At 38.9% G+C, this 22,107-nt stretch overlaps 5 protein-coding genes across 6 annotated transcripts in view; 2 read left to right on the top strand and 3 right to left on the bottom strand.

Annotated features, from left to right (window-relative positions):
- The window catches only part of LOC105679969 (uncharacterized), a 44,538-nt gene extending 36,465 nt beyond the window's left edge, over positions 1-8,073 (bottom strand). Inside the window, exons 1-6 of the mRNA XM_012380321.2 lie at positions 7,109-8,073; positions 4,186-4,295; positions 3,363-3,568; positions 2,967-3,155; positions 2,725-2,868; positions 1,318-1,414 (exon numbers count right to left, since the gene is read on the bottom strand). Of these exons, the coding sequence (XP_012235744.2) occupies positions 1,318-1,414; positions 2,725-2,868; positions 2,967-3,155; positions 3,363-3,568; positions 4,186-4,295; positions 7,109-7,287 (925 nt within the window). The 5' untranslated portion in view covers positions 7,288-8,073. The remainder of the gene's footprint in view (positions 1-1,317; positions 1,415-2,724; positions 2,869-2,966; positions 3,156-3,362; positions 3,569-4,185; positions 4,296-7,108) is intronic.
- LOC136997777 (cilia- and flagella-associated protein 299-like) lies at positions 1,440-2,688 on the top strand. The gene has a single exon (XM_067349051.1). It carries the CDS (start codon positions 1,654-1,656, stop codon positions 2,365-2,367), a length of 714 nt encoding a protein of 237 aa, XP_067205152.1. The 5' UTR covers positions 1,440-1,653; the 3' UTR covers positions 2,368-2,688.
- A 143-nt stretch (positions 8,074-8,216) lies between the features above and the next one.
- Positions 8,217-9,422, bottom strand: LOC105679972 (synaptic plasticity regulator PANTS). Of its 2 annotated transcripts, none has more exons than XM_012380327.2 (4): positions 9,404-9,422; positions 8,901-9,037; positions 8,664-8,828; positions 8,217-8,587 (listed from the first exon to the last, which is right to left on the bottom strand). In XM_012380327.2, exons 2-4 carry the CDS (start codon positions 8,943-8,945, stop codon positions 8,363-8,365), a joined length of 435 nt encoding a protein of 144 aa, XP_012235750.1. In that variant the 5' UTR covers positions 8,946-9,037; positions 9,404-9,422; the 3' UTR covers positions 8,217-8,362. The 2 variants fall into 2 exon arrangements, with proteins under 2 accessions (XP_012235750.1, XP_067205154.1); XM_067349053.1 differs by lacking the exon at positions 9,404-9,422 and adding an exon at positions 9,128-9,336.
- A 100-nt stretch (positions 9,423-9,522) lies between these two features.
- LOC105679970 (nuclear cap-binding protein subunit 3-like) lies at positions 9,523-13,097 on the top strand. The gene is made up of 7 exons (XM_012380322.2): positions 9,523-9,810; positions 9,890-10,059; positions 10,428-10,579; positions 10,662-11,030; positions 11,125-11,552; positions 11,637-12,142; positions 12,284-13,097. Exons 1-7 carry the CDS (start codon positions 9,721-9,723, stop codon positions 12,426-12,428), a joined length of 1,860 nt encoding a protein of 619 aa, XP_012235745.1. The 5' UTR covers positions 9,523-9,720; the 3' UTR covers positions 12,429-13,097.
- A 248-nt stretch (positions 13,098-13,345) lies between these two features.
- Positions 13,346-21,758, bottom strand: rl (Mitogen-activated protein kinase rl). The gene is made up of 8 exons (XM_012380324.2): positions 21,483-21,758; positions 19,071-19,197; positions 18,888-18,998; positions 18,545-18,796; positions 18,223-18,390; positions 17,910-18,098; positions 17,552-17,684; positions 13,346-17,480 (listed from the first exon to the last, which is right to left on the bottom strand). Exons 1-7 carry the CDS (start codon positions 21,611-21,613, stop codon positions 17,559-17,561), a joined length of 1,104 nt encoding a protein of 367 aa, XP_012235747.1. The 5' UTR covers positions 21,614-21,758; the 3' UTR covers positions 13,346-17,480; positions 17,552-17,558.
- Positions 21,759-22,107: the final 349 nt, after the last annotated feature.

Raw genomic sequence — 22,107 nt, forward strand, 5'->3', positions numbered from 1 at the left:
GGCGCTTCTATGCATCTATGTAAAGGTGGAAGCAGAAATAACCTTTTAATTATTCCGAACATGCGATTGTGCGAGAGCCACTCGGCAGAGCGCACCCGGAGCGTAACTGCACGTACTATTGTGTCAGCGGGCAAACGGAACCAACAGGATACCCGACACGCGGCCAGAATTTTTTCTCTTTCTTTTTTCACCTCGTCGGCTTAAGCCGTAGTTGGGCACCCGGCGGCGCCCGTCCTTACTTGGCTCCTTTACGAACGCGATCCGCGTTCCGAATATTCGAGCAATAAATTACTTTCAATCGAGAATCAAACCTGATATCGATGATTCTAATCTTTCATGCTATAAATACCAGAAAAATGCGTTTTCGATATCAGAAACAAACATAAAAATCATTTTCATTCGATTGATTCGATAAATTTCAAACTCATTTCCTTTCCAAATACACAATCAAATGTGTTAATATGAATTTTAGTAAATACAAATGTGAACATCAAAAATATCCCTTTTTTGTACCAAAGTTGTAAAAAATATGGAAATTGAAAACACTTCTGTGTGAAGCGTTCAATATACAATCGTGGTCTTTTCCACATTTTTCTGCAACTATTGTACGCAGAATAAGAAAATTACCTTTGAATCTCCAAATATAATTTTAAGGACACGCTAAGCTCTGAGTGGATATCTTGCTTTCATACACTTCGTACTTTCTGTGGGGTTATGAGCAATGTACGAATTGCTTATTCATACTAACTACATGATCGACTGTGTCACTGTCTCCATCTATACATTAATTCTGTACTGTGTCGTCTTTTGTCTGTGTTGCCTTCAACACAGCGACTGGCCGATAAATTGCTCTAAATAATAATAAAATCTCCATAAAAAAATCTGGTATCTTCAAAAACGTGTTTTCTGTGGCCAACAATTATCTAATCAGGGAGGAGCCTAAAAGCAGTCAAATTCCAAAGCATTTTATGAAAATAATTACTGATTCATTTCAATATCGCTATCTGCATTCCTTTTAAAATTAGTATAACTTTGACACTACTGATAAACAAATTGTAGATCAGAAAATATAAGAATATAAAATATATACGGGATATAATAAATAATAAGATACAATATAGTTCTAATTCTAAAATCAAGACAGGTGTTTTCACCGGTATACAAAAATAAATAAATTTAAGAAATTAATAGATCAATTTCAAATAAATAATACATTAATAAATTAACAACATTTGAAATGACCATTCTTAGATTTCGCTGTAGTCTAAACGTTTCATCGTTTCGTAATAAAAATGTATATATTTTACGACGACTTACCGATCGCACGAGATATGCTTAGGAATCCGTTCACTCGCAAGACTCCCATACAATGAACGAGAACGCCTCCCAGGTTCTGAATCCGTTCGCATTCATCCTGAAAAAAGAAAAATAGATCATACAGTAAATAGAACACATCGTACCTTGTCTCGCGTCAATCTTGCGCGCTGTCAATAAAGATGATAACGTATACTATAGACGTTAAAGGTGTGTCGATACTTCGATACTCTCGTCTGAATTCATATTCGTGCGTCTCAATTGTTTGCGATTACAAAGAATGCCAACGACAGCGCAAAATTGCCAGTTTAAGAATAGAATCGCTCTTTCTCGTTAAACATGACTGTTCTCGGAACGCAGATCGACAGCGACAGAAGATTGCTGGACTTCAAAAATTACGAGGAATATCTAGACTCGCTGGTGAGCCCCGCAGATATCTGCTATCTGCGGAGCAGCAAAACCGCGCGCCAACTAGCCGAACTCGGTTATCGCTGCACCGGCGAGATTCTGAACGAGGAGAGCTTCTACCGCCGCCTGCGAATCGTGAAAGATTTATTATTACCCGTTCATCGGCCTTACGTGCTCACGTCGGAATTCGTAAGACCCGACAGTAAATTGATGGAGGAGCTGGCCCTGCGCGAACGCCCGAATAGATTGGGCATTTTGTCGACTATCGTGTTCCTCCGTCGCTTCATCGAGAAATTACAATTCGAAGAATCGGCTTATATCGATTTCGGCGATCGACTCAAGTCGGAAGATTGGCTGTCGTATTATCGAGGGGAGAAAAAATTGACGCCGCGCAAGAGAGATCTCGCGTACTATCACTGGCGAACGGGAAGGACGCACCTGAACGAAACGCGTAATTATATACCGATCATAGATCCCGAACGCGGCCTGTTGTTTAAAAATATTCACGACAGACAGATGATCACGGTCGATCCGGCTGCCGCGTCACCCGGCGTGCACACAACGCGAATACGGATACGTTGCCCGTTTTACGAACATGTAATATTATACGACCATGTAAATAGAAGCAAAATTGTCAAAAAATAAAGACACAGTATTCGACATTATATTACGCGATAACCAGATTTTTAAATCGCAGAAAACAGTATCATTTAAATTTCTGTGGTCTTCTTACGTTCTAAGAAAAAGAAATATAATAGCGACGGTCAAAAATTATTTTTAATAAACATTATATTTGTATAGAAATTAATGTTAACCAGTTAAAACAATATTTTACTTTTGTTTTAATTTATTAGCAAATAAAATGAAAAATTTATTCGTAATTAAGATTACAAATGTTCGATTAAATTAGTTTTATATCAAGAATTATGGCATTTGGATGTAAGTATGTTATTTGATTCTATTAAAAAAAAATGAAAGAAATAAGGAATCGAGATTACTTACTTCTCGCGTGGGTCGATGAGGATTCACCAATTGTTTCACATTGCCACATGTGACCAATGAAGCCATGGAGTCGCCGACCCAAGCGATATATAATTTCTTATTTAGCACCAGCACGCACACCGCGGTAGTTCCGCCATTCAATTTCTGTAATAGATAACAATTGATAAAGTTATCAAGGAGAGATGGATAATTTATATGGAACGAGGCACATTTATGGCACTGTGCGCGAAGGATATTTTTACCTGTGTACTCGATTTCGCTATAAATTGTGCGTCCGTGGTGAGGAAGGCATCGCGCAGCGCGCGTTCCGGATCCGTGGGATAGTATACGCTCTCGGCCAAATACTGATGCAAATGCGTTGCGCAATACGCCGCCGCATCCTGACCGCCGTGGCCGTCGAACACGGCATAGTAATTCGCTATCGTATCATCCTGCAATGCATGGCATTATGTGTTACATGCTCGCATAATTAAGCTTCACTTAAGTAGTGCAATGTTATCGATTTGAATAAATTCTGAATTCCATTACCAATCAATCTTTATCGGAACTAATGCGTTGTCTTAACAAAATTGCTCCAGCATCATACATTAATTCGCTTATTAATTAGATTATTTGTGAATCTCCAGCGAGATCTGTACCTGAATATTAAAAATAGTGTGCAAATCGTGCAGGACTACGTGTCGGTCTTCCATTTTTCTCCTGGCATTTCTAGTAGCACCGACTGACACTTGCTGCGTCGGCGAAGGCGGTGGTAGGAGCGCCAGCCTGCTGTTATCTAAATATCGTCTGCAGATCTCATTCACCGAGTTCGTGATGGCTTGCATGAGTTTCAAAGGCGCGTACGCTACAGAACAAAAATCAGTCGAATGAAAATATTGGATATAACTTATTAATTAATTTATAAATTCGATCGAGCCGTTTATTTCAAACGTAAATCTTTTCTCAAAAATCTTCACATTTTTATAAGCCTACATAAAGCGTTGCGGCTGAAATATTCTCGCCGCTTAGATACTCTCGATATTAGGACAATGTAGGCAGAATTAAAATATTATCGATTTGAAGAATCACACAGGAAGAAAATTAGGTCGTAGGATCTCGGCGACAAGATTCGTCTGATTTTGATAAATAATGACGATGGCAACCGGCCAAGAATAGAAGAACGATAAGAATTCGGAGTTCTTTTCGCTGACAAGTCAGAAAAGCTGAGATATATAAACTTTCCACGCGCCCAGATATTCAGACTCGCGAATAAAGACATATATATTTCTTTATATTTAGCAGTCTTATTTTTTGTATTACATCACTTCTTTCTTATTTAATCTCTACACATTTAATACTATTTGATAAATATTCATTATTAATCCTATGAAAATAATATTTAGCTTGTATTGCAGTTGTAAAATAAACGGCTTGTATTTCATATCTCTGGCGAATATTTCTTGTGAACGTGTAAAAACTTACTCTTTTCTTGCTGCCTCAATCCGCAAATTTCCGGTTGTTTCTTACATGTTGATTTGATCGCTTGTATTACGAGATGTACGATATACGACTGCAAGCTCGGTGGGCAGTATCTGAAATCAACCGCACGTTTATCATCTCTCTTACTTCTCAGAAGTATTATGAAGCCTACGGAATATTGCGAGATGCTTGGACAAATTATTCAGAATATTTTTTAACGTGCAGAAATTTTCAATGATAATTTTATAATAATTATAAGTAATTAAAAGTGAGACTTTTATCGAATTAAATTTTCAAAATGAGAAACAATAACATAAAATATTATTCCATATTTTCTGGGTCCTTGAAATCTTATTCTACTTTTTTCTGTGTTATATTACGCTTTCTGTGTTTAAAACAAAAATAAGTAGATATCCAAAGTTCGAAAAGAAAGAAGAAAAGACAAAAAGTATAGAAAAAAATATAACTAAAAGGAAGAAACTTATAATATTTAATTATTATTTAATTAATTATTTAATTAATTATTATAAATATTCGAGACTGAAAGTCTGCATTGCCGGATATCTCTTTCATTTATCGTGCATCACTCATCGTTTATCTTTTCCGTTCGTAGAATGACGAAACGGTAGGCGTTGATAATCTCTCGGCGGTTTTTAGTTAAAGTAAATAACCGCAACAGCAAAACGCAAATGAAGCTCTTGTCTCACGACGAATCCGACGCTTTGTGCAGAATTCGCAGTTCGAAAGGGCAAATTGCGGGAGTATCTTACGTAATCGCCATCCTTCGTGCACATTTTGTTCTCGCATGATGCACCGCGCAGCTATGCGTAACCTTTTTGCGTGCTGACTTTTACACGCCGCGCATATTCTTCTTGTGAGAACAATGCGCTTTAAAAGCGCTCTATTTTTACGTTATGACTACAGTGCAAATTATGTTTGCTAGTGAGACTGGCAAAACAAAATATTTTTACTCATGAATATTTTATTTTTTAGCGAATATACAGCATGTCGCAGACCAACCGTATCACTCGTTCATGGCAAGATTCCTGTGTGGTCATTTAGAGAATCTTTATACAAATGTCGGAGCCACAGTAATTTTTAAATGTAAAATGTTTAAAGTTTGCAAAAATTCACGCGATTAAGCATGTTGCATCATGAAACCTCAGAAATCTGATATTCATACGAGTGATACGGTTAGTCTGAGACATCTTGTATATTTTACATTATTTTTCTTCTTTTCTAAAATTATTCTCGTAATAATATTAAAACAATCTTACTAAACGACCTTGAAACTCTTACCATTAAAATATTTTACGAATATTTACTAAAATCGACTATGTAAACTCAATTTCAACTTGACTTCGATAAATATTTGTAGATTATTTGAATGCTAAAAGAATTTCAAGGTCGTTTTCGAGGTGGAGTTGTTTCCGTCGCCTTAAGCCTGCGTAATCTATATCCCTTCTCTTTTTCTCTCTCTCTTTCTCTTGCGCTATGTATCAGTATGCATATTTTTGCATTCTACTTCTCGCATTTTCCCAAATTGAAATCGGCGCGATCTTGTCTTTCATATGTTTATTGCACTCTTATTATTCGCACGGCGGCACCTTGTACGTAAAACGTTTCGTATCGATGCGTTATCCTCTCAAATAGTACTATTCTTATTATTTCCTGTAATTTTCGATCTCATCTTTTCCATCGTTACTTGTTACGGACGCGGTAGAGTGTCAAATGTGTAATTCGAAATATTCAATAAAAAATTTGCAAATTTTATGGTTATTAAATATAAATATATATATCTTTTATTAGATATTTGCGTAAAAAATGAGTCAAAGCTTAATGTGCGTAATAATTATTCGTCAATTAATTATTTTAACTGCTATAATTTGGGTATACTTTACACTTGTTACAGACAACTTATGAATAACTGCGTTGCTGCGCATATCATACCGATAAGTCAATCTAACCTGTTTTATTTTAATATCATCACAAGAATATATTTCAAAATAATGTAAAATATACAATTGCATCTCATTCTAATTGTATCACTCGTTAATATCAGATTTCTGAGATTTCTATGGTAAGGATATCAAAATCAATATGCAACACGCGCGAATTTTTGACAATTTAATTGCAAACTTGCATTTAAAAATTACTGTAGTCTGTAGACATTTTTGTCTCCGAATGATCTCAAGAATCTGCTATTAACGTTAATGCGGTCGGTTTAGGACATCTTGTATATTCTGTAATAAATATATACTTATATTTTTATAGAGATTCAATTATATATAATTGTCTAGCTTAAATCTGATAAAAAAATGTTTCATAAAAGATTAAAAAATTCAAGATTAAGAAACGTTTCTAATTCAAAATATTTGATTAAAATTCTATGTATAAATAACTCTTAATATTGAAAAAGAATATTCGCACGTAATTAGTTAAAATTAATTAAAGTTTAAATTACTTTTGGCGCCCCTTTCTAAAAAAAGAAAGGAATAAAATAGAAAATAAAATTTCAATTTTTATAGCGCTAAATCGGGGAAAAAATGTTTCATGTAAGATTAAAAGATTCTAGATTGAGATATACGCGTCTAACTAAAAACATTTAATTAAGACTATGTCTGTTAAAACTGTTTGTATCTGGTTTTAGTGATGTAGAAAGTTTCCACTTCTATTTTTAGGAACAACAGAGTATCATTTATGATTAAATCATAATTAAATTAACTATAATTAACGTTTATAGGGATGAGGTACTAAAGCATGATATATATTTTAGATAAGATTCTTTCTAGGCCTGCCCATAAATGCGCTCACATCGACGAAATCGGAGCCGCGTAGCGTTTCGGCATTCCGGCAAAACGTAAACATTCACACATTCGCGTCATCTTCATTCGATGATTAATCAACAACAAACATATTTACTTACGTCTGGTTGAGGTACTGCAGAGTCACGCTGATGATTTCACCGACGAGCTCGCTCTCGTTGACATCGTACGCGCTCACCTTCACCGGCAGCTGATCGTCCGGATTCACCCTGGCGATGAAGTCGGTGAAAAAGCGCGAGTACGCTCCGAGGTAGTCGCCGTCCACACAATCCGCAGCCATTGTCGCCACTCAAGTCGCGGCACACGTGCTGCGAGCAATGCGACGCGGAGCGGCGTCGCGCCACTGCACTCCGATTACGTTTCGCTTCGCGCCCGCGCGCGTACAACGCTCTGCGTATGACGACGCTCTGAAACGACGCGGGAGTCGATACGCCGAAGTAGGTCTCACGATTATCGTTCACGTTCCGGCTTCGATGTGATCGGAGCACGCGGCACGCTTGCGATTAATGTACGATATTTGTACATAAGTTACGTCATTCATTCAGCGGCAATTGACGTACGCGCGTCACACACTCAGCCGACCACTATGGACGCGCAGCACGGTTCGGTTAGGCCTTTAATACATACGCACGCAGAGCGGAAGAAGAACGAGCGGCCCGATAACAGGCAGGACGGAGAAGGGATGAGAGCGGAACGGCGGTGGGACGCGTACCGCGATGCTGGAAATACTGGCTGTTCCTCCCACACGCATCTAACGTTTCTTAGCTTTCCTTTTGCACTGAGCTTTAGCGCAAATCGACTCTCGGCCACGGCGGAAAGTAGAATACACTGTAAGATTACCAGTCGGTGTGGACGACTGCGCATGTCGGACATGCGCGATTTTACCGACGCCATCACTTCACCTGCGATGTTATCGACGCATGTTGCATTCATTCGTAACACCATTGCTCACCAGATAGAGGAACAAACATCACACGTGTGTGGTAGTGCGTATCGCACTCGTTCCGCAGCTGCGTGTGTGTTTTGACGTGAAAAGAAATATTGTCTCGCGGAAAATGCATCTCAATTGTTTTCTCTCTCTCGACGCAATGACAGGAATTTCCATTTTAGTGTGAGAAAGGACTTTTCAGGAGTGCATCACAGGAGAGTGCTTGGTCAGGATCGTTTTCATTCTTCCTTCGATTGCATCTCGCAATAAGACACCTAACATCACATACGTGCACATTTACTTATGTCAAAAGATTGTCAGACTTAGCGTATATATGTACTGTATACATGTAATTTGACGCAAATAATAAATACATGTATATACATGTTATACCTAATTTTAAAGTAATCGAATCCACAGCATATTGTTACAATATAGTACACCTCGAGTCAAGAGCGGAGACCTCCTTGCCCTCTTTCATTTCCTCATTTCTTATATGTAGGTACGAGTTTTGAAAGTCTTTCTGCATCCATTCTGGCAAAGGAGCATTCCAGTTTTCTGGTGGCTTTTCTCTTTTCTCCCAAACATCATTTGCATAATGTGCACGTAACCGTTTTAATCTGCGTTGCTTTTCGCTTTTAATCAACTCGTTCTACAATATTTTAATACTTATGATACATTCAACTCAACGTTTAATATAATCAACATATTTATGAAAACCTACGTACATATGCTTCGTCCGAATTGTATTTTCGCCATTGATAACAGTTACGATAATCAGTGTTCCACTGATTACAGTCCAGCATTTGGCCGAATATAAAGTACTGATTGAAACGAGCTCTTATACTGGTACAATCGTCGTATTCATCTTTATATACCACACACGGTCTTACCTGAAAAAGAATTACAATTAACAAAACATTTTATAGAAAATTTATACGCGAGAAAAAAGTATAATCAATTACCATCCACTGATTTTCGCGAAATTCTTTTTCCTTCTCTTCACCCATTTTTACTAGAAATATATCTGTCTTTAACTCTTTTAAACTTGAAATGACTAATGAAACCGGTTATTATTCGTTCAACATGCGTCAAACGTTTTCTGCAAGAAGATTGTTAGAAAGACCGTATTAGAAACATAAATTAGAATTAGGTATAGGTTATGGTATAGCAATGTGAGGGCAAGTATTACACAATCATCGTCAGGCGGCTTATTCGAAACCCGTTAAAAAATTCTTATAAAACTTCTCTCAACATGCGATATATAATAAATGTTGAATCTTCAATTGCATTTGTATCTACATTTCCATTTACATAAAATACTTCAAATAAGTAACAAATTCAAACAAAATGCCATGAATTGCAGAATACTACAGTATTGCCAAAACATATAAAATAAATAATTTTGGAAGTTTTATTATTTTTTAGGAAATTCGAATATTCTCTATCCGTCATCCAATTAACTTACTGGACAAAATTGAATATTACTATGTTGAAAATCTTCCAAGAAATGCTCTTAAAACGAACGAACTTAAGCCAGCATCGAATTAATGCAGTTCTCGAACGTACCGTCGTGTCAGAGGGTCGGTCTCTATCTAGCATCGTCCAGCTGTGGCTAGAAAGCAAAATGTCTGCCGCTATGATTATTTGTAAACTGTAACCTAGTAGCTTCGCTCGATATTACGCTCACTATTCGCGGGAAGTGATCAGATCACTCGCGAAACTCGTGATACCCGTTTTTTGTCTCAAGGTTTAAGTGCCCGACGCATTCATCGCTTTTACGTAATGGATGAATTTGACGAATCCTCGATCGAGATGATGCCTGTGGAAGAGACCGTAAATGGACCCGGAGAAGCTTTAAAAGCAGAGTTACAGGTAAGAAACTGACTTATCTAATTGATTTCGTTACTAATATCATTGTGAAATGTGTTCCTAACTTTCCAATTGCATTCAGGTGCAGGCATCAGATAGTCAGAGTGAGAAATCTGTGGGCATATTTACCACAGGTATAGATATATTCAGCAAAGAGGAGAGATTGAAGATGGAAGAGCGAGCAAAGCGTTTTGGCTTGACAGAGAAATCTAAGGAATCACTGTGCAATCATGAGGATGATTTATACAGCAGGTAAAAAATAATTAGTAAGATAAAAAAACTTTAACTTAGATATTACAGGCTTAATTATCATTACTAATTAATAATTTACTATTTGGCCTAATATTTTCATAGTGATAAATATTTTGAGGATGTTAGAACAAATAAGAATTTTAATCGTAAAGAAAGATTGAGATTTCAGCTTCAGAAAGATTAAGATTAAGTAGAAGAAATGTAATTACACGAATGTTAAATTCAAACTCCATATGTTGAACGTAAAAAGGTTAAGATCTGTCAGATCTCATTTCATCAATGAAGGACTAATTGATTTTGCACAAAAGTGATAAATATAACTTCAGATTGTATTGCCCTGTGCATAAAAATAATGTTCTTACTTGCAGTATGGGCATCATGGATGACGCTGAGAATGCAAAGAACGTCAGATTGAATGTAATTCATATGAGAGGAACTGAAGATATGAGCAGCCAAGATGTATTCAAATATTTCCAAGATTATGCTCCACAATCAATTGAATGGATCAATGACATTTCATGTATGTTATCGAGTTTATTTTGAAAAATTTATTACACATTGTGATTGACATTTGTCTCTAATTTACAATATTACAATATTAGGTAACGTGGTGTGGTTTGACAATTTATCGGCAGCCAGAGCTATGCTGCAATTGTCCAAGAAAATTGTGGGTAGCGTTGCGAAATATTCAGATCGTGAGAACAATGATTCGGAAAATAAAAAAGACGGCGAGACAATAGTAGATGTGGAAAATAAATCTGCCGACGTAGAAAAGGACGAAAAGAAAGAGAATTGCATAAATATTAAAGATATCGATTGTCCGTTGCCTCCTGGTATATGGAGAAAAGGAATTGATTGTCCAAACTCTAAAGGAATCTTTCTGAGATTTGCCACCAGGATGGACAAAAAGCAGGCCAATGCGGAAAAGAAGAGCGAATATTACAAAAAGTATGGAAATCCCAACTTTGGAGGTAAATATGCATAAAGTTTTACGCATACAAATATAGTGAGAACCTGAAAAGCATCAATGAGAATAATGACACTTTTGTTTCTGCGAATTTGCAGGTATCAAAGGAATTCTAACAGAGTCCCGTAAGCGTAAATATAAACAGACTCAGCAGAGCAAACGCAAGCCTGCGGTTGAGGACAAAGAACGGGATCAAAAGAATCCGTGGGGCGCATTGTCCGAGACGTGGGGCAAAAATGACATCGTGGAGGACGACTTCCTTCCGAAAAATGGAATTAGAGATGGATTTAGAGATGGCGTCAGAGATCAAGGACGCAGCAGCATAAAGGAGAGATTGGGTACACCGATCAAGTACACCGATAAGGACACGGTACGAGCGGAGGAATCCGAGGAGAGCGTCTGGGGAAGTTCGAGTAGCGATAGCGACGAGGACTGGTGCAAGCGAAGTAAAATTCCTCGCATGCGAATGCACGCCGACGACGAGGAGGAGAAAGTGCAGAAGCGACGGGCGAAGCTCCGATATCAAGTCGGTTTATCTTTTTATTGGACCTATATTATTTGTTTCCTTTGATCTCTCCTGCAAATTCTATTTTGTCTTTGTTTCTCTTAGATGGTTCTCAACACCTTAAATAGCAGCGGTGATCTGCGATCGAAGTTAGGAAGATCAAGAACGAAAACACAGTTCCGCGATCCCATTCAAGTGGTGGTCACAAACCTAACAAAATCCAAGCGCGATAATGCGGAAGCACCCCGACAGCAGACCGTGAGAGAAATACAGTCATCGGAAAGAGAAGAGGGAGAGTGGCAAGAATCGGAGGACGAGGATAATCAGGGCAGACAGGAGGAGGACAGAGAGGAGGAGCAGAGACACGGGCAGCATGTGGTCGTGGAAGAGGAGGACGAGAGGGAGGAGGGCGAAGAGGAGGAAGAGGAAGAGGGCGAACATAAGGAAGACGATAGCGAAGAAGAAGACAGCGATGTGCCTGCGAAGGAGGTTCAAGGTCCTAAAGGAAGTGTAATAAAAGTAGTCCCGCCCAAGCCACGTCTCGCCTCCACTGTGTGGGCGAGATTGAATCACGTGAAGAGCGAGATCAGCGATAGCTACTTGAAAAGCAGGTAGGAATATTTGTTGAGTTTATCTAGAATTATTTTCAACGCGTTTCAGAATCTATTCTTCACAATCGAATTTTACCCACTTTGCAAACTTCTTATTGTATTCTTGTTTCTGCAAGAGCTTACAAATTGTACGTTTTACAGACAATCGGGCAACCGTGACTTGAGAAGTACCTTGAAGAGCGGTGACCTGCGGTCGCGTATCGGAAATCACACCAGAGGACGTTCGCCGTTGAGAATAGAAGTAAAAAATGACAAATACACGAAAGACGACAGTGATATAGAGTGATTTCTACTCGAAGGCGTTGACTTTTAAAAAAATTCGAATCTGGCAAAGAGTTATTACTGTTATGTGTATGGTTTTAAAACTTGTCACTCTTTTTTCGTAACGTTTTATATATCGGCTATGGAATACAAATGTGAATATAAGTATATATAATTTACGAGCTTGATTTTCTTTTATGATCGTAAAAATTTCAATCGTCTTGTGTGCACATGCGCGTATGTTATGATAAACAATATCACAAAATATATTAGAACGCTCGTTTTCTACCTTAGCTATCGAGCCTTCAATAATGATCATTATTTTTATTACTTTTCATTTGATAACGAATGCTTCCGATAGTAATACATGTAAATTTTGATCATATATCTGTGAATAAATGTATATTTCTGCAGATAGAAAGAAACAACACACACTTCAAATATTTGATCTGATAGTTGTGCAATTGTGAAAGGAGAAAATTCGAAAAATCTCTTATGTTGTCTCGAAGCGCAACATGAAGATGCACTTTTTTGTACAGAGTAGCTCAGATAAAAGTGTAATTTCGTAGCTTTCAGGGCAGCATCGTATTATTTTAAATGACAAATTGCGATATTTTGTAAACGCAATCCCAATAACGTGGGAAAAATTATGTGTGAAAAAAAAGAGATAAATAACCTTTATATGCTGCTGCTACATTTGTCTTTGGAATACATACATCTCCTTGTCCTCGAATTTTACCAATGAATTCTATCCATACGCCCTGATAAACCATGATCTACGCAGAAGCATCTCGGTATTCAAAATTGTGTATAAAATTTTACCTCAATCTAGCGCGATGCAATTGAAACCCCGAAGCGAAGCCAGGCGGAAAGAGTGTTCGGTTGTGTCATGAGTTTTCAAGTTCAGGGATATACAAACGACACAATAAGGACTCCGAAGAATTGACCAATAGAGCCACTTTTATATTAGCACAATAATAGTTGGAATAGCTGTTTAAAATACAATAGCCGATAATAATTTAATTAACACGAATTATGAAGACTTGTCAATTACACAGATAACAATCATTTGGAGCAGCAATTGAGGTAATAAAAAAATCTCGGGTAAAGAACACAGTAAGTACATTTATTTCTCAAATAGCTGCTTAGCTACATTCATAGGTTCCAATTTGCGATCTTTCTCGTTTCTCGATTTTACACTTCCGAAAAGTCCAAAGCAATCCCCGTCGTGGAAAGTCGGAGCAGTTGTACGCTCCAACAACAAATGATCAATTTATCGCTTTTGCGACTGTCTAAGTCTTACTGCATCCTTTCACAGCAATATCTATGATTCCATAACTTAATAAACAGCATCGAAAACTTATATTTTGACTTTACGCATATATCGTTAAATTATCTTTTCGCGCACAATAAAATTGCGGCCTAATGATTCATTAGATACTACTTGTTTTCTTTTGATAGTCTTCGTTTGTTTTATTCGTGTTCTCGGCGTTGCTTCATCTTCCATGAAATTGGGTCGGAAAAAAATGCAAAGAAATTCGCAGTATAAGTATACTAAACTCGTTCGAATTTCATCGAGCGTGTGTGTGACGATGTGTTCTACGCGACAAAATACTTCTTCGCAACTCTCACGAGTGACAGTTGCGGTTTCGACTATGCCGATCGTGTTAAATGCATCTCTAGTCGGTTTTCTTTTTTTTTTTCAACGCTATGAATGTAGCTTCGACGACGGAAAAACTATCAATGATTCACAATGACACGATTGAACGGACAAGACGATATCTTTCACGATTCGCCGAAGGATCAACATGATCTCGCGTAGGACCAAAACTAAAAGGACGGAGAACCGAGTCGAGAGAAACATCTTGAAGATGAAATTCCGGTTCGTTGATTCATCGAAGAGCTATAAGAGAGCCGCTAATTGAATCGTTTCTGCTTTCGCACACATTTATCGTCCCAAATTTATCTTTTAAAGCGGAGCTGGTTGCGACGAATATAAATAGGTCCTCTCGCGATGACTTTCCGCGCAATATTTCCGCACATATTTTGGCGCGCACGTGTGAAAAATGCCGATCTTGCCCGTCGTTTAACAGGCGCTCGCGCGTTTCTCCTCAAAAGAGTTTTGTTCTTTATTTTTTCAATTCTATTCTACGTAAAAACGCTAGGGATTTTAATCAATCACTCGTCAGAGGACTAACAATTGTCGCTCTACCTATCCGAGAAAACGGCGCGTAAATCCTCCACCTCATCCTGCTGCATTCATCTTTTCTTTTTTACCCTTCCTTCCTACCTCAATGATATAATCGTCGATAATAACATTGAAAATCGACAGACGAAATATTTCCGTAAATGGTCGGATATATAAGAATCGGTGTAACAACAACAAGTACACGTACGTAACTTTAAGTATACTAGGCCTGATAATATCGATGATTGATTCTCATCGACACGGTTTAACGCGCAGTTTAACATTCCACGTTTCGCCACTTAAGCGAATTTTCCCAAATTTTCCCTTTTACACTCTCTTCCGCCCACTTGTATCACAATTTGTATGCAGTTACATATCCAATCACCATCGACAAGCGAGAGCTTCGACTTCTCGTCGGCTTACAATTTCGCTGAGCGCACGATTCTCTCTATCGTCGCCTTCCCACGATCGGCGGTAGGAGAGCGTTATTTTAAAAAGGCCTCAGATGAGAGCACTCTCTAAGAGAGAGCCCGACACGAAGACCATCCGTTGCATAACGCGCGTCTTACTTAATTCATCTTGCGCAATAATGATATCGAGTCACGAAAGACTTCTTTTCCCACTTCAACATTTTTGAGCAAAGAAGAAAGTAATAATTTGTGCAAGCTACATCGTCATGAATTTGCCAAGTGGTTCTCTGTCGTAGATGAATCAAATTCGCAAGAGGTCGTAAAGGAACGCACAGTACGCTGTCCGAAGTTTCGAGAAATCACAAGATGCTGACAATTAAAATTCGATTTAATCTTAACTAGTCGAGGAAGATCGTATAAGAAACAGAGAAACATAATACATATATGTCGTCGAAAGTAATACTTTGTACTCGTTACGTCGAATATATGACGGCGAAGGCGGCGATCCATCCACGCCCGTGGATCGCAGGAGGAAAGGTAGCACATTTATCATTTGATTTCGAGTTACACACATAGCGGAAGGCGTTCACAACGGATTTCCCATTCCCCAGAATCGTCTAGCGCGGCTATAATTTGATCTAATTCAGTTTCCGTCGCTACGAAGGATTGTCATCGTTATACGAACTAGTAATTTAATTTTTCCCGCCGCGATTACGCGTATACAATTTGCGAAGTGGTCGAAACTACTATCTTGCCGCCCGCGTTAATTTGTGCGCGTTATAATCAAGGCTTGTCGCGCGCGCGAGAAAAGTGTAAACCGCGAGAGACTATTCCTCTACCCCCTTCGTCCACGACAAATTCGCCATGTCGAATGCGCATAATAATGGATTTAAACGTTGAAGGAAGATAGATATATTAAAACGACAGATATTGAAATCATGACATTATAGTAACGACAAAATATCATTCGCCGTCGTATCTCTCCGGCGCTCCCCCTTCCGCTCAGGAGAAAGGACGAAGAACGTCGGAGCGAACGCGCGAATCACCTTCAACGAGAATCCGTAATTGCTAGAAATGCGATCTTAAATCTAGATAAGAATCTTACAAACAACGAATTTCTCTTTAATTATTAATTTATTGGATGCATCGAAGAACGTGAAGATCGGTAACAGTTATTAAGAGGAAATCAACAGTTCGCCCCGTAATTTCAGCAAATTTTTTTTCCTCCATCTTCCCTTTTAATCTCCCCCGCTTGTGATCTCGCAGCTCGCGCGAGAGCAAGATCGCGAGGGAGTTGTTTGTGAGTTCGGTAAGGCCGAGTGTGGAATCAATTAGAGGATTCGATTTCAAATGGTTCCACCAATTGACATTAACACGGGTGGATATTAGACTGTGTCACCGGAAGGCTGTATAGGATTGATCAGATTCATATACTACGTAAGAGTTTTGTAAAGATCTCCCATGGCAGAAATACTAACTCGAGACCCTTTTTCTACGTGTTAACGCGACTCGTCACTTGGCTCACATTTCATATTAGTCGGTCACCGTCGCCACTGTTACGCTCGAGGGATCACGATTCTCCCTCTCTCTCTCTCTCTCTCTCTCTTCAACATAAATTATATTCTATTATCCTGATAGAATGCGCCGAATACACTGTGGCGCTTGAACGTCGCATATTCGCTACAAACGGTTGACTATCACGGACAGATTAAATACCAAAAAGGAATTCTCTGTCACACCCGCACGCACGCACACTCACACACGTACACGCACGAGACGAAAAAGTATCGTACTTGAAATGAATTGCGCGAACGCCGAAATGAGCATCCGCGATGATCTCGTGGAGTAAACGACTGGAATAGAATTCCGATATCTCAAAGAGGGAGACGTTGCGGCCGTAACGAGTCGAATGCGAATGTCGCCTCGATCGCGCGGCTACAATTCTATAAACGTAATTTGGTTCTTGGTAAACTTGGAATAATTGGAATTAGAGGAGCGATGAAAGAAAGAGACAAGAACACGTCGCGTGTTTACGTCTCGTCACGCACGCAATTCACAATTAAATCACAGACAGACGGTACGGTACGGTACGACGATGATAAATAAAGAGATATTGTACCAATTGATATTATGCTACATTCGGTATAACATAAGAATCACTATATTTTCTTTCTTCCCGTAAGGACATGCGAATGTACAAGCGTATGCGCGGACACTGCGGTTAGGTTACTTCACTCACCCGATTAACCGGTCCGATTAATCGTTCGTTGAATCGCTGGACTAAATCTGTCGTCGGTATCCTAGTACTTTTTTTTTTTTATGTTTCGTCGGTGAATTAGAGCGTCGGCGATGAAGCGGCGAATGATCGCTAAAAAGCACGTTTCCTTCACGCCAATATCCCGCTGTTCTGCTCGTCGCCTCCTCCTTCCCCTTCCTTCCCCATCTCTTATCCGCTATCGCGAGTCCGGCACTGATGCGCCTGGCGAAAAGAAGGAAGCGTTCAATCGTTCAGCGCATCGCAACGCCGACGAATGGCGAATTAATAATTACCGATCGACTACATAGCGTTTTCCTGACGAGTTTTCTGGAACAACAGCGTCTCTTCGAAAATGTACTGTTTTAATACTTCCTTCGGGAGATCATCCAGTTCCATGTCAAACTTAAACGGCTCCTCTGCCACAGGCTGAAAGTTACATTAATTATAAAATGCTAATTTTTTATAAAAATTGTGCAAATTTATAACGATGTATCTTCTGAGATTTTTCATGATTTCTTTTTTTTACAATATGTAAATAATTAAATTCATCAATTTACTTCCCCTCTTCATCCCTTTTAAAAAAAAAGTAAGTATACAATCGTTGGTAATCCAGCATTAACGGTATCGCGATCTTTCAGTAAGCAATCTTACCTCATCGGCAGGATCGTAATACTGCTCCAAATAAGGATGCGCCAGGGCATCTTCCACGACGATGCGTCTGTTAGGATTGAACGTCAACATTTTATCCAGGAGATCCAGGGCTCTCGGATCCGCATCGGGGAACAGACTCGTCCACGGTACCTTTGGTTTGTACGGCAGGGACTGAAGGTAATTGCGGGCCTGAAATCAGAACGCTTTAAACGACACCGGAATGACGTGCAGATCAACCAGCAAACTGCAGTGCAGAGTGCACTATATTTCAGGATTAGACACAAAGAAGCGGAATGTAAGCGTAGTCCAGTACTTTTTCATTTATGATGCACTCGAGGTCCTCCTGCGAGGGCGATCCGAGGACGCCGAGAATGTGATTTAACTGATCGAGGTAGTGTTTGCCGGGGAATATCGCTCGTCTCGAGAGCATCTCCGCCAGGATGCAGCCGACCGACCAGATATCTATGGACTTGGTGTAGCCCTACATCGAGAAAACTATGTTAGATTTTTTTTCATTAAAAAAAGACCATTGTAATTTAACAACTTGACGATCGGAGACACAAGTCTCGCGAACGAACCTCGGTCCTAAATGTGTAAAATAATTGACGTATTGTTTCTGCGTTTGCGACGATTACCTTAGAATTAAGCATAATTTCCGGAGCTCTGTACCATCTCGTGGCCACGTACTCCGTGAGAAAGCCCGCGTGATTGTGCTCCGGGTCCGCGACCCTCGCTAAACCGAAGTCGCAGATTTTAAGGTCACAGGTGGTATTCAACAGCAGATTGCTCGGCTTCAGGTCTCTGTGTAACACGTTCGCCGAGTGTATATACTTCAGCCCCCGCAATATTTGGTACAGAAAATAACATATGTGGTCGTTACTAATGGCCTGCAAATGAGAATTTTATTCGACATCTCGGAAAACTCAGCTTCTCTTCGCGCAGCGCGAACGCGCGGCATCAAATATACAATTTTCTTACTTGTGTCTTCAGTAATTTATAGAGATCGGTTTCCATCAGACACTGAACAATATACACATCTTTCATTTGCTCTATTGTGGGTGCTCTTAATATATCCCTTATATCTATTATCTGCAACAGGAATAATTTATTAATAACAATGATAAGGTTCGGCGAAGGAAAGTTCACGTGGAGTCAACTTACATTTTCATGCTTAAACCTCGTAAGAATTTTTATTTCTCTTAGAGTCCTCTGACTATACGTTTGATGCTCGAACGGAGAAATTTTTTTAATAGCTACTTTCGTTTTGGTTACATTATCGTAGGCAGATCTGCAAGAAAATATTATAAAGATGCAGCTAATCCGCATTTATTATTCAGCGGTGATATTCTCTAACCGCGCATTACAGCTCCGCACAAAAGTCTTAAAAGTTTTAAATTAACCTACAGTACATCATATGAATAAAAAATAGAGCTTTTAACGAACAGCAGGCTTTTTCAGTAAAATATGAAGCACAAGAAATACGCAGCTTGCATAAATAAACTTTTGTTACAAAGTACAGTGCTCTGTATTTGTGTATTTATTTATTTATTATTCGTGTATATTCACGTTTATAATCATAATAATTTTTCATATATGCAAGTTCAAAATTTATTTATTCTCAAGGTGAGATTAGCTAATAGAATAACAAAGACAACTGAAAATTTTTATACATTTTCAAAATGAGGAAAATATAAAAAAGTCATTCTCTTCATTTAATATTAATTTTGCTGCAATTTTGCAAAGCACAATTTACGAGAAATTTCTTACGCATTTGCTCATATTTTTCTGTGTAATACATAAACTGCCATATATTTGCGATTATGTAATATAAATAGTACGTAATATTACGTAATAAAAATTCCATAATTACGAAATAAATCAAAATAAATTCTAGTTATTTGTGACGTGTATATTTGGGATCGCGTAAAACAAAGTCAATGTTTTCTATATTCCGATGTTTACATTTTTCCGTGCGAGAAGAGTTATTTTTTTTCTATTTATATATTCTCATAGTACTTTCTGCAAGTGTTATTTGCGGAAGTGAGTGTTTCAATTTGATTGCTTGCTTAGAGCAAACAAACACTGTGATATTTGCATTTCATATTTTTCGAGACATTTTGCCAATAAATAAAAGCACATTTGTTTCGTTTTATTCGATTATATGTTCTCTCTTTAGTTGCCGGAAAACTGGTATTTCTTACAATAAGAATTTATTTACAGAGGAATGTGTACTTTTAACAGAATTGCGGTATAGGATGTGGTCGTCGCGTAATATAAAGCGCAGCGATAAATCAAATTTGCTCAATTTCACACCATGTATCCAGATGTTATCAGGGCCGCACGACAAGAAATTTTGAAGTTGATTAAAGCGATATACCGAACAACGGCAATCTCATTTTTATATTTTAGTTCATTAAAATTCTAGTCACGCGCCCGGCGCAATTGATAATTGGGCGATACAACGTTAAAAAATAATTAAATTAATAAGAAACATAATGGCATATTAATAAATTGTTTTTACATTATTAATTTATGTTGCTTTTTGTGTTAAAATGTGTTATTCTTAATTAATCAAATTAAAACTAATAACAGAATATTAAAATAATATTTTGAAAATGTCTGAATTGCATTATGTCACAGCAAAACTTATAAAGTTACAAATTAGCGTATATCAAAGGCGAAAAGTTGTTATTGAGATAAGTTTAAGATGAGGTGGCAAGTTCTTTATATGTAATCATTTGTAATTCAAAAATTATCAGTGCTTCTCGATATTTCTATTATTGTTGATTATATATCGTAATTGTCGATAAATCAATTTGAAATTTCTCAAAAAATTTATTGTTAAAATAAAGATCGAGAGTATTGATTTAACAATGAGAAACTTTTGCCGCGCAAAATCATTGTTGCGCTCTCAACGTAAATTACAATATGATATAATAACTCTGATAAAAACATGAGAGTCCCGAGATAACTAAATTCAGAAAGTGCATTACGCGCAAATACTTGCTTTCCACGTAATCCGTCGCATCGATTTCCGTCGAATCGCTAAGTAATTGCACACGTGTTAGATATAACGTTGATAAGAACGATAAGATTACATCGCAAAGTGTGCGATCGCGTTCTGCTAGCGGGAGGGAGGAGAAGCGCAAGGGGATGAAGATGAGGGGGAAGGATGAAAATAACGAACGGTGAAGAAAACGAAGAGACGCGGCGTGAGGAGATAAGTGAGAAAAATACGGTGAAAGGGGCGTGACGTGTGTTTGAAAGTGGCGGCACAGGATGACGAGTATGCGAACGCCGCACGGACATCGTCGCGATCAGCGGCGACTCCTGCCGCAGCTTCCGTGCCGAGACACGAACGCTCATTGCGACCCATTCGGATGCCCGCGATGACGATCGCCGGCGATCGAAGTATCATGCGCGACTCGTTACGCGGATCGCGCTGGACCGCGCGTCGCGTCCCCGATCGGCTCACTGTTTACGCTCAAGCCTGCTCTTCGGTCTGTCAGACGATTAGAAATCGACGGCCGTGTCGATCGCACATCAGTCTCGACACGGCACAGTAACACTTACACAACCATGCCGTATGCGCCCTCGCCCATATATGACAAACTCGTGTAGCGTGGTCCGACCTCGAACGTTTGTCCGCGCACCACCTCGCTATTCGGATTCACGCTCGCGGAGCCGCCTTCACACGCCGCCATTTTGACAACTACTTTGCGGCTCCGCTCCGGCACAAGTGCACAGCAGAAATGCCTCTCGCCACAGAGAGCGACGCGCAACAACGCGTCACTGATGCGCCACCAACTTAGACCGCGCGTCGGGTGGGCGCGGCGTGTGAAAACGCGAAGGGTGGATCAGAAAGGAAGCGCTCGCGACGCCTCTACCGAGCGAAGGTATAAGCCGAGAGCACAAGCTTTTACATAAAGCATAACGCATATGGCCGGAGCACAGACTTTTGCATAAAGCATAACGCATAAGCATAAGGAAATTGATTGGTCCATTTCCTTATGCATTTGCTTATGCTTATATATAGACCAATCAATTTCCTTATGCTTATGCGTTATGCTTTATGTAAAAGCTTGTGCTCTCGGCTATAAGCATAAGGAAATTGATTGGTCTATATATAAGCATAAGCAAATGCATAAGGAAATGGACCAATCAATTTCCTTATGCTTATGCGTTATGCTTTATGCAA

The sequence above is a fragment of the Linepithema humile genome, chromosome 2 (assembly GCF_040581485.1).
Source record: "Linepithema humile isolate Giens D197 chromosome 2, Lhum_UNIL_v1.0, whole genome shotgun sequence".
NCBI lineage: Eukaryota > Metazoa > Arthropoda > Insecta > Hymenoptera > Formicidae > Linepithema > Linepithema humile.